This window comes from Eremothecium cymbalariae, chromosome 6, assembly GCF_000235365.1.
Source record: "Eremothecium cymbalariae DBVPG#7215 chromosome 6, complete sequence".
NCBI lineage: Eukaryota > Fungi > Ascomycota > Saccharomycetes > Saccharomycetales > Saccharomycetaceae > Eremothecium > Eremothecium cymbalariae.
Genome location: NC_016454.1, coordinates 60859 through 73493, shown reverse-complemented (window position 1 = coordinate 73493; position 12635 = coordinate 60859). Strand labels below are relative to the sequence as shown.

Here is a 12635-nt window from a genome sequence, read left to right as displayed (position 1 = left end):
TGAATCCTTGTTGCTCTGCCGACAACAGTATATAGCGTTGTTATGTGGTGGTGGTAACAATTTTTCTGCTTACACCAGCTACCTGATTAGATAAGCTACATAATTGTTTCCTATCAAAAGTACCGTTAGCTTTCCCAACTCACGCAGACATGCTATTATAGACATGAAATCAATATGTATATGAATAAATTAGATATTTAATTAAGTGTTTACAGCATTTCCCTCAACTGAGGGACTATTGGGACGTCTGATGGATTTTCTTCCTGCTGGTGGAAGTTTAAGTAAGTGTGGTCGCCCAACTTCCTGGGCTGAATTATCAACTTTGCAAGGAAAACAAAACCAAATAGTAGAGATATTCCAGCCACAACTAAATATGCAATTCCTAATGACATGTTCCGACCACCTATAATGCTGTTTGTGGTTAGAACAAAAGATTTCGTACCGTCAAAGATCTTTACTGGATAGTTCATGCCAATCTCCATGATATATTTACCGTCGGACAAAGGGTCTTCTTCGTTTTTCAGGGCTAATTTATAAAACCTAGGTAAACCAGCTGTCCTCATCCATATCTGAAATTCCTCCCAGGTGGATAGATCGGGAATATTTTCTTCTGTGTACCCATCCGGATATTGCGTCCTCCAATTTGGTGGTGGCATAATGTCAGATACTTTGTATTCTGTTCTTTTGTACCTATTGCGATCAGTTTTCCAAGATATGTTCTTATTGCTCATCGTATAGTTTTTGGTGGAGTCTAAGCCCTGTAAGACTTGGCTATATGTGTCATTAAATAAGGAATTTGCAATTAAGCCACATGGATATATCACCTTCCCTGATTCTTTACTCAAAGGATTGCAGTTAGGGGACAAATCTGCAAGTTCAACAGCTTTACCCTTCAACTGGTTTAAATCAAACGATTGCACATATTTCCGATGGTTTTGGTAAAAGTTTGTTAATTTATAATACACATATACCGGGCGTGAAATTTTATTAGGAATTTGGAACTTTAGTTGACACTTTTTGTCACCATTTTCATTAGCCACAAATTTCCATTCCGGTGGTTCCTCAACTTTGCTCTTGAAATGATAACTGACGAACTTAGATGGTATAGTCTGAAATTCATTAGATGCAGTTTCACAGTAACTATAATTAACAACTAAATCTTGAACACTGTTAGCACTTATTATCAATCCAATACCAATAGGCGCAAATATAGCGCTTATGAGTATAAGAAGCGGAAGTATGCTTTGAGGTGATAAAATGGGTTGCCATGCTTTCAACCTCTGCTGCCTAAAAGCGGTATTTGGAGGTCTCTTCGACTTTTGTGTGCCCATGAAGAAATATGTATCTGCTGAATTAGTTCTAGCAGGCGTACCTGATGCTACTACCATGGTAAAAAAGATAAGTTAATGTCAATTCTTGAGGTTACAACGCTAAATGCTTCCTTTATTTGTAGGAAATGATGTAGTGTTTTACTTTTTCCATCATGTAAAGCTTCGTAGGCTTAGGTTGATTCGTTTTCCATTCTAAAATGGTTAGCCGGGTAACAAGCTCTGTTACTAATTTCAAAAAACGTTCGAATAAAAATGGAGTAAGTAAAATACAGATGTATTATATATATATATATATATATATATATATATAGAGTAAATGAATTCATATATTACAGGTGATAGGTTCTAAGACTTCTGCTCTAATGGTGCTTCTTGAACAGCACCACTAACTGAAAAAGTAGAGTTGACTAGATACTTTGATAAGTTTTGGAAAATTAATTTCATTTCAGGTGTATCTTTGATAAACGGCAATTCCAATAAGTTTACATCTTCGGTTCTTAATAATCCAACAAACGTCACCACAACACCCCAACAGTGCGGTTTGCTCGTGATGATTCTTTCTAGTAAACTTCTAATAATGATTTCTTGAACTTGCAAAGTTTGATCCCCCCATTGATCAGAAACAAACATACTTCTCAGGACGTAATTGAACCAGTGAATGTGCGCATTCGGGTACCTTAGTTGATTCACCATGGCCTGAATCAAATGGAATTTTACTTCATCGGATCCATCGCTGATCATTCCGCTTAAAAAAGTATAGTATGATGATTTGGTATTGAATACAGCATTAAAGGAAGTCTTCTGTTTTTCCAAAGCGGCCTCCATTCCAACATGTAACACAATTGCATGGATTAGTTTCACGTCAATAGTATTGACGTCATAGCCTATACCAGCTTCTCTCTCATATTCAGTACGGAAAATACCAGAAGAAACCGTACGAAGTAATGATGCAGATGGGATTCTCAAGTAATTATCTACCGGCTTTTTTAAATTCTTTAAATCTTGGACCGGGTCGTAGAAAACATTTGGAGGGATTTCGCACAACTCTATGTGATCTAAGTCTAAATCAGACTTATATGGATCTGGAAGAAGCATTTTTTTCGGGAAAGCTGCTAGGATGATATTTTTCAATTGAATGCATGAAACAGGGACGTTGTTAATTAACTGGTAGTGGTTCTCCACCAAAAATTCAGGAACATCGTTTGCAATTGCCAAAAAGATACGAAGAGTGCCTTTGTAAACAACAGAAATTGCATCAGAGGTTTCACCTCTTTTGATGTATTGAGCTAAGAACTTCAAAAGGTCAGAAAGTAGAAGAACCGTACTTCTCCAACCAGCTTTATTAGGCAATCTGAAAACATTTGGTAAAAACATCCTATGTGAGATTAATGTGATCCAAGCAAACGCAAACCCTGGGAATGCAATCGCTTGGTAGCTATGCATGAATGATGCAAATATGTTGTAAAATACAGGATCAAATTCAATCAGCTCATTCCTGCAGACATCAGATCTGACTTTTACGAAAGAATGACCGCGCAAGTTCTCCCATTCGCATAGTAAACTGGAGAAAAACCTAAAGTAAGGTCTTTCATTGAAGGTAACGTCGTTAATCTCATGATCTTTAGAAAAAACTAAAGTGACAGCTGAAAAGATCAAAGTTAAGTAATCAGCTCTGCTAGTTTCGCTGAAATCTTGTAGATAAATCAGCTTAACAATTAGATTACTCAAAGCATCAATTGCAGTGAAAACTTCGCCAGTAGGATCACTTTCTTTAAAGGAACTCACTGATAACTCAAGTGAAGCTTTTACGAATTCAACGATCTTGTCACTAGAGTTTACGACACCCTTATCCATCAATTGCCTTATAAAAACAATCGTTACAATGTCATCACTGCTCACACGTTGCAATAGTTTAACCCAATCTGTAAACACCAACCATATACGCTCTTTTTCGGTAACATTTGTATTTTTAGCAGCTGGAAAGATTCTGGATTCTTCAAAATCCTTAAAGAAAGCATTGGTCTCTTCAGTATTGTACAATCGGAGATACTCTAGAGTACAAATGAAATCTAAACGCATTAGTAACGGATTATTTGACAGTGTGGTGTCCCGAATTAAATTGATGGCAAACTTCACAGCACCATCCATCGAGTTTTTCATAGCTGTTACCAATACAACATCTAATTCAGCAATATCAATCAAATTTACCTCAATCAACGAACGAATTACTGGAACATTAAACTTTCTTGGATCTAGAGCATATACGAGCCACCAAACAACATCTTTTCTCGCAACTATAGACAATGAACACAATTTCTCTAACAACAATGATAGAACTTCTCTGCACAAAACACTCTCACTGGTACCAAAAAGACTATTTACAACTGCCTGTGACACCTTCAATGCTAATTGATCTTTTTGTGCACTTCTCGCGATAAATGTTAATATCTGATAAATAGTTTCCTTTATAGCATTGTCATTGCCCAAATCAGAGAGCTTCTTATCAGCGTTTTCCTTAATATTCAATACCAGTCTATCCATAAACTGAACTAAAACCTTTTGGTTTTGTTCTAACTCACTTTGGATTGGATTAATGGGCTGCTGAATCTGAGGTTGGGGTGCCATAGCTTGCTGTTGATGAACATTAATATCCGCTTGAATCCGGCCCTGGTTCTGTTGCAATTGCTGCAACAGTAGCTGTTTCTGTTGTTGCAGCTGTTGTGTGTTGTTAGTTACTTGTTGTTGAGTAGGTGGAGCATGGGTTTGGTTAATAGTTACAGCTTGTTCCGGTATAACGTTCAACTTAGAAAATTCTTCGTAAATCAAAAACTGCTGTTGGGTTATACCTGTCGTTTTCAAACCCAATGGTTCTGGTAAAGTTAGGGCATAATTATTAGCGTTCGGTGCCAGGAACGGCTGATCAACTCTCCTTTCTTTATGATAACGACGAATTGCAATCGCTTGCATTAATTGTTCACCAATATCCTGGGTAACTTTATCCATTGCTGCCTTTTCAATGGGAGCTAACGCTCCATTAATGTTATCATCAATAGCCATGTTCAACTCATCTAATGGAGAGTGACTCATGTTCATGCTTATCAAATTAGGGGTTAGGGCTTGAGTATGATTACGGATGTTTTCTTTCAGCAGTTCAACAGATGTGGAATGAGCTAAACTTTGCGCCAACTTTCGCACCATACCTAATGCAGCAGACTTTAATTTGATTTCATCCACCTCGGTAGCAAAATCTTTCAGCATAATACTGATGGTGGTAATAACAGCTATGCTGGCTGACTTTTCAACAGCTGGCACCAGTATTTCCCTTATAGCTCTAGACATTGCCATCATAAATAAAAGCTTTAAATCGGGATGTGTGACAAAAGCAGACTGACCAACTAAATTATTGAATATTCCATCGCCATCCATAGTATTCTGTTCAGTATACAGATTCAAACCATTAGACATAGCACGCTGCTGCTGCTGCTGCTGCTGCTGTTGTTGTTGTTGTTGCTGCTGCTGCTGCTGCTGTTGTTGTTGTTGTTGCTGTTGCTGCTGTTGTCTATGCAACAACGCCATTTGCTGTTGATATGTCTGCATAGACAGTAGCTGCTGCTGCTGCTCAAGCTGCTGCTGTTCTATTGTCAATGTTCTTAAATTCCCAGCCAAATATTCTGTCACTTCAGGGACCTCCATGAAATTTGTAGGCTTTAATTCGGCAAGTTTTAAATTCAAAGCCTTGAATAACACCTCAACTTCAAAAGTCAAACTCAATTTCCAGTTTGCCTTTTCATTTAACTCCAAAAGAACCCTTAATATACCAACAATCCATGGGCTCGGTGGTTTAAAAACTTTAGATTCAGCCGCCTGTTGTAAAACCTTGGTTACAAACGGAACAACAACATCCAATCTTCCCTGTTTATGAGCATCAAGCAGCAGTTCCCTAAATGCAATGTTGCGATGTCTGATAGGCTTATCTACTGCCAGCGTCATATGACCTAACCAAGCACCTAAGTTCTTCAAATGATTTTTATCATTAGAGGAAACATCTTTTGTTGAGAGTAGAAAATATAGTTGTTTATAGGTTGAATTCAACATAAACTTGTGCAAAAGCTTGGAATCAACAGAAGTCAACAATTCTGCATAAAGTTTGTGATAATTCGGCTCTATTTTAGCTCTTTGATTGACTAAATAATTTGAAAACCATGCGTAATATTTCTCTTCCAGGACAGCATTTAAATCATTAATTTTCTCCTTAATATTATCCATTATGATATTATTGACAACAAATAAAACCTTTTCAGTAACTTCCCTAGGTGGATTTTCTTGTGGAACAGTGATAGGAGTTTCATTAACATTAAAGTAATTTAAAGTAATCATATCCGGAATTTGTTGAACGTTTCGGGATCCACTAGTATCCTGGCCTTTGGATTGAGCTGCAGACTCTGCTAAGATTTGAAAAATTTGAGGTTGTGATTGTAAACTTGGAATATCATCAACTAAAGACTTACAAAAGCTGGGGAATTCATGGAGACGAATCCTAAATGCATATAAGGCTTGCACTGAGAACTTGAACATCTTTGACTCAGGACCTTCTTTTGCAAAATCAGCAATAATTTTAAACGCCACATCCAATACAAAACCACGTAATAAATCAAATAGAATCATAGATCCAAATAAAACAGAGGTGGTGGCTAAAGCCTCCAAAGGATACTCTTTAAAAAACTTCGTCTCGGCAATTACAGCATGCGTAATGCAAGAAAATATGTCTTGGTCACGAGGATTATCACTGTCCCTTAACTTTCTAAGAATATCAACAATGTCTTTTATCTGCATTTCCTTATTGTACATCTTTTGTAGGTACATTTGCATTTCTTTTTCAACATCTGTTGGAATAGGAACTAGATCACCATTTGCTAAAATAGCTTCATCATGACCATGACCAAAATTTATTAATCTAGGGAAAGTGTTTAACAGCTTATACTGTACTTCATTTAATCTGGTCCTTGTTTCCTTTGGTAACGTATAAGTGTCCAACAAATTCACAACAAAGTACAATGCCGGCAGATCATACACCCTCGATGATCTAAATGGGGTATTTTGATCGTCCATAGTAGACTGTAGTTCGATAAAATCTATTATAATATCAACAGAATCAAGAGATAGTTTTGACTGCATGAACTCCTCAAAGCCTGTCCAACCAACTTTTCTCGCGCTAGGCGTTATTTTCAATGATTCATTAAAGGGAACGCTTTCGATAAAATCCTCTAACTTCTTCTCTTCATAAAGTATCTGAACAAAGTTAGCCAAAGGAGTGGTTTCTTTGTTAGTTATAATCCTACCCACCTCAATAATCTTAATATTTGGAATTCTCTTGATCAGCTCACCAAAAACCATGGGTGACTTTTCAAACACTTGGACCATTAATGTCACAAGCAATTCGTTAATAATACTCTTATTTTCAACCATCAGGCTAAAATGTTTGGTCTCGGAAATTAAGGTTAGTGCTAAATATTCTGGCACCAGATTATAATCATCAAAGAAACAATCATGGAAAAGCTGAAACATTGGACTGGAACCGAATTCCTCTCTGGACAGAAATAGCTCAATATCTAGCTTTGCCACAGATAAGAGATATAACAATGAGTTCTTAGAGTTGGGGATAATGTTAGAAACTTTCCTGAGATCCTGATTCTGTAAAAGATCAATGCATCCTTTTTGCGTGCTCCATTGGTGCATTAATATGGCTAAATTAAGTTTAAAAATTAGATTCCAGTCACAATTAAAAAACTGGTCAATGAGAGCACCATTGTTCAGAACACCGAATAGGCAACTTAACGAAGCTAACGTAGGGGTTATCGCCCGGTTTAAGAAATATTTTGTGGACATAAGGTTAAAAACCCGATTCCAGTTAATAGCAGATGCACTTAGTTTTGAAAGGGCATTTGATATCTGGATACCTCTTTTTGTAGCTTCCGGAATAGCTATAGGGGTGAACCAACTGTTTGGAGATGACTGTAAATCTTGTGAGCCTGGTGAAAGTACCTCTGATAAAATTAACGCAATAAAATCATTTAAGCTTTCACCTTCCAATGAAAATAACAAACTTGATAGGTTTGCTTCAACAGTTTGAGATGACTCTTTAGCAATGAACTCCTGGAGAGCTTGTGAGGTATTCATTTGCAACTGTCTGATTTTTTTCAACCTATTAATGTAGTCTTCCGGAACCAATCTATCTATAATCCTTTTATCCTCGGAAACTGTTAAAACGGATAAGATATCCTTCTTGGAAAGATTTATCTGGTTTAAAAACGAACTGTTTTCAAAAATATTCGATCTAACTGATTCTATAACTTCTGAACTTTTATACTCAAGTTCTTGGAATAAGAAGTACAGAAGCCGATGCGTGGGCTTGCTTAACTCCAGCTGCTGATACTCTTTGATATGCTGGGAAGTTAATAGCAATAGCTTCTTCCAATATTTGATATAAACAAAGACCGGAGACTTTTCTAGTATAAGTTGGATTTGCTTCTCTAACTCCTCGTAGTTAGAATCGTTAAGTAGTGCGATGTAGACGTTCACTTGTGCAAAAATTGACTGTGCAGCTCTAATATCCTCTTCTGTACTACGATCTAGCTGCAAATGTAGCATGAAATAAAACTCTTCAAACTGGGTAAAAAATGTTAGTAAAGCCTATATTTTAAAGAATCAACACCAAATAAACGGTCACGCATGCGAGGGTTAAAAGATCCCAAAAAACAAAAAATTCAAAGTTTAGACGAATGAATGCAATCGCAGACCTTAAAAATGAACATACACTTAGTAACAGTCAATTAAACTCAATATTCTGTATGGTAGCTTTTTAGAGGAGTTGTAAAATGGTTTTATGCCTCTTCTTGGATGTTGTCTCATATAGCATTTTTTGCCACCTAAGGAAAGTTGAGAAGGGAGGGTAACTGGTGAGATTTCACCAATTATCTAATCAGAGGTGCTATTGGAGACGGTGCCTTCCCATAACCGTAACCGACTTTCAAGATGTTCTGCAGTTAGATAAAATTATGAATTTAGACAACATGGAAACATCAGAGTAGTGAATTATGGACTTGTAAATCACAAGTTATCATAAAAGATTCGGGTGTCTGAAAAGGTCTTTTTGTACTGAGACGTCTTGAACCTTCAACGGTATTTGTTACACGTGATTGTAAATGAATAAGGTCTGTATTGGGTTAAGGAATACGCTGCAACGAATACTGGCACTATTGATAAATATGTGAATTATTTGGAATATATATTTTGTAAAGACCTGCTGCTAACTAGAAAGACCGCTTAGTTGTTGGGTGGGGTGGAGGGCCATATCCTCCCCCTCCGGGGGTTTGGATGATAATACGATCTCCTGGATTCGCGTTCACAGTCCCTCTGCCACCAATATTAATAATGGCACCATTATCTTTACGAATCCAAAGATTGAGACCTCTCTCACCATCTTCTCCGCCATTTAGTCCATGTGGCTGATTGACACGACGTTCTGACAGAATAGACGCTTGGATAGGAATTCTAAATTCGATGTCCCGGGTTATACCATTGCCGCCTGAATAAGTACCCCTGCCTCCTGAACCGTGTCTAATTGAGAATTCCCTTAAGATCACAGGATAGCGCCTTTCAAGAATTTCTACATCAGTCATTCTGGTGTTTGTCATATTGGTATGGACAGCATGCGCACCATTCCATCCAATACCGCGCCAAGAATCCCCGCCGGCTCCATGACCGCCACCAATGGTTTCATAATAACCAAAACCTTGTTGAATTTCTCCAGTAATCGGATCTTTACCTCCTGTTCCAAAGGTAAAGTTATTGCAGTCGCCTTGTGAGTCAGCCATCACGTTGAAGGCTTTCAATATCACATCTGTGACTCTTTGGGAAGTCATAACGTTACCACCTACCACAGCAACTCCCTTAGTAGGAGAGAGCAGGGTACCTTCTGGGATTTTAACTGTAATTGGTTGGAGACAGCCCTGATTTAAAGGGATTTCCTCATCAACCAGGCACCGTAAACAATATAATATTGCTGAATTCGTGATAGCTATAGGCGCGTTCAAATTACCATTTACCTGAGGAGAAGTTCCGTTGAAATCGAATAAGTATTCTTCCCTTTCGATATTTAAACTTATCTTCAACTTTATGACAGATCCATCGTCCATGTAATCTTCATGAGCAAATTCATTGCGGCCAAAATGACCGACAATTTTCTTAAACATTTTCTTGACTGTGATGGAGGAATTGGATTGAATAGCCTTCATATATGTCATCACAACATCCAAACCAAGGTCACTAATTAAGTTATTGATTAGCTGAATCCCTTTATTATTCGCTGCAATTTGGGCCTTAATATCACTTATGTTATCAGATAAGCATCTTGATCCAGAGCATCCTGGGTATTTGGCAGGATCCTCATAAAATAACTTCTTGAGCAATGCTTCATCAAAAACTCCACTCTTAACTACTAATTCTGAGTATATTGCTGCACCTTCTTCGTACAATTCTGTAGAATTTGGTGGGATTGACCCCGGTAATGTACCACCAATATCTGCATGATGTGCTCTGGAAGCTACATAAAATACTATTTCAGTATTGTCCGAAGAAAATGCTGGCGTTATAATTGTAATATCAGGCAAGTGAGTACCGCCAATATCCGGATGGTTGGTAATTATAACATCACCAGGTTTCAACTTGCCCTCCAAAAGTTTTGCTTGAGCAGCTATGCACGTAGACATGGAGCCTAGATGGACAGGAACATGTGGCGCGTTAGCAACCAAATTACCATATGAGTCAAATAAGGCGCAAGAAAAGTCTAATCGCTCTTTAACATTGGTAGATACAGAGGTTTTCTTTAACTGGATTCCCATTTGTTCGGCAATATCCATAAATCTATGACTAAATATAGAAAGCAGCACAGGATCAATTCTATCGCTGCTACCAATATTCTCGTTGATTTTAGAAGAAATTTCGACATAAATATGAGAGTTCAGGATTGTAGTTTCAGCATTTGGAGGGATAATATTTGTTTGGGTACCATCTGCTAAAATTGCAGGACCTTTAACAACGCTACCGACCAATAAATCATCAATTCTGTATACTGGCGTCTTTATACGGCCACCTTCAAAGTATACGTTATTAAAGAAGGATATTTTATCATCCTTGACAGTAATCTTTGTAAGATTTGCCAACTGGTAAGCAATAGATTCCTCCTCTCTGGTATTAGATTTACCGGTTGCACGAACCCTTATATCATCAACAATTATATGCTTATTGGGGAAAACGAATCCAAATTCACGTTTGTGAAGTTCTGCAAACCAATCCTCAAACTGCCAACTTTCTGGGTTCTTTTGTAGAACCATCAGGCTGGTTTCAGTACCTTCATATCTCAAATTCAAATATTTGTCAAATAGAATTTGTGTAGAAGCAAAGCCTTGTTGTATCAATTTATCCTTAGTTCTCTTTGTCAACTCTTCAAATTTGGGGCCTAATATACCTGCTATATTTGCTTCAGTTAAACTGTAAGAACAAGGTTCCTGAGCTTCCTCTACTACATCAGCTAAAAGCATTCCGTACGCCGATAAAATAGACGAATACCTATGAATTAAAACAGTACTTATTCCCAAAGCCTCTGCGACAGCGATTGCATGTTGACCACCAGCTCCCCCAAACGAAACCAGCCTATGATGGGATACAATATGTCCTTTGGCTTCAGTCAAAGCCCTAATAGGTCTAGCCATAGATTCATTTGCAACTTTGATAAACCCGTACGCCACTTCATCAATAGTCATACTAGTACCCAAATCCTGATTTATTTGTTCAGCTAATTTCCTAAAACCTTCTATGCTTGCCTCTAAATCCAACGACTGATCTTCATCGGGGCCAAATATCTTAGGGAAGAACTCCGGAATCAGTCTGTCCAGTACCAGATTAGCATCCGTAATTGTTAGTGGTCCACCTTTTCGGTAGGCAGTTGGGCCAGGTTCAGCAGCAGCGGATTCTGGGCCTACTCTAAACAACCCATTTTCCCAAAACAGCCTAGAAGAGCCGCCTGCAGCGACTGTATTAATATCCAATTGAGATGATTGAATGATAATACCTGCTGTTGTTGTCTCAAACACATGTTCCAGCTTTCCTTCACCAAATCTGGAAACATCCGTGGATGTTCCACCCATATCAAACCCTATCAATGGAATTTTATTGGAATCGTAGCAAGTTGCTGAATAACCTACGACTCCGCCAGCAGGGCCAGACAATATTGCCTTCAAACCTGAAAAATTACGAGAATTTACTAGCCCGCCATCAGATTGCATAAATTGCATATTGGTATTTTCACTATTCTGCAGTCCAGATTCAATGCTATCAAGGTACGCCCTAATTACAGGAGTCAAGTAGGCATCCACAACTGAAGAGTTGGCCCTTGGTACAAATTTAATCATTGGAGATACTTTAGAAGACAACGAAATATGAGTGAAACCAATATCTCTCGCAATATCCTCAACTAGGAGTTCATGTTCAGGAAACGTGTAAGAGTGTAAAAAAGCTACTGCTATAGAACGAATACCAGTAGCATATAACATTTGTAAAACTGAGCGAATGTCTGCTTCATTGGGTTTATTTATGACTCTTACCACTTCACCCGATCTTCCTGTATATGTGTGATTATGAGGAGAAGCAACTGACTTCTGATTAGCTGGATCCTCTGCATAATCTTCCAAGGTCACTCTTTCGTCAATTTCCACCACGGAATCATACAGCACATCTGACCTACGAATAGCCAGATCAAAGATTTTTGGTCTCGTCTGATCCCTAATAAGAAGTGCATCTTTAAACCCTCTAGTAGTCACAAGTGCGCATTTCTCCCCATTCCGCTCCAAAACACAATTTGTAGCTAAAGTTGTACCCATTCGAATACTCTCCACATCTGATATATCAAGTTGGTGCCCTCGGGGTATCTTCTTCTTCCTAAAGATCTCCAATAAACGCCTGATGCCCTCTAAGGGGGCATCAGGATAATTTTTTGGATCAACAGATAACAACTTGATAATTGTATCATCTTCAGCCTTCCCAGACCCACGAGTTCCAATGCAATCGGTGAAGGTACCACCCCGATCTATTGCGATCCTAATACCACCCATAGTCTCGTGACTGAATTGTATATATAAGAATTGTATAACTTTAAGAACAATGAACTAGTTCCGGAACGCAGGTCACTGGTCTGCAATAAGATGTCTGCAGTTCCGTTTGATAAGGAGTCAGATATTTTTTTAACTA

The 12635-nt window shown here is 38.1% G+C and overlaps 3 protein-coding genes across 3 annotated transcripts; all 3 read right to left on the bottom strand.

Annotated features, from left to right (window-relative positions):
• Positions 1-209: 209 nt before the first annotated feature.
• On the bottom strand, positions 210-1388 carry CDC50 (aminophospholipid translocase regulatory protein CDC50; the record flags this gene model as incomplete). The annotated part of the gene is made up of 1 exon (XM_003647210.1): positions 210-1388. One exon carries the CDS (start codon positions 1386-1388, stop codon positions 210-212), a length of 1179 nt encoding a protein of 392 aa, XP_003647258.1.
• A 288-nt stretch (positions 1389-1676) lies between these two features.
• On the bottom strand, positions 1677-7979 carry CDC39 (CCR4-NOT core subunit CDC39; the record flags this gene model as incomplete). The annotated part of the gene is made up of 1 exon (XM_003647209.1): positions 1677-7979. The coding sequence occupies one exon, from the start codon at positions 7977-7979 to the stop codon at positions 1677-1679; it is 6303 nt and encodes a 2100-aa protein (XP_003647257.1).
• Positions 7980-8641: 662 nt separating this feature from the next.
• Positions 8642-12499, bottom strand: OXP1 (5-oxoprolinase; the record flags this gene model as incomplete). Its single annotated transcript, XM_003647208.1, has 1 exon — positions 8642-12499. One exon carries the CDS (start codon positions 12497-12499, stop codon positions 8642-8644), a length of 3858 nt encoding a protein of 1285 aa, XP_003647256.1.
• Between the last annotated feature and the right edge of the window lie 136 nt (positions 12500-12635).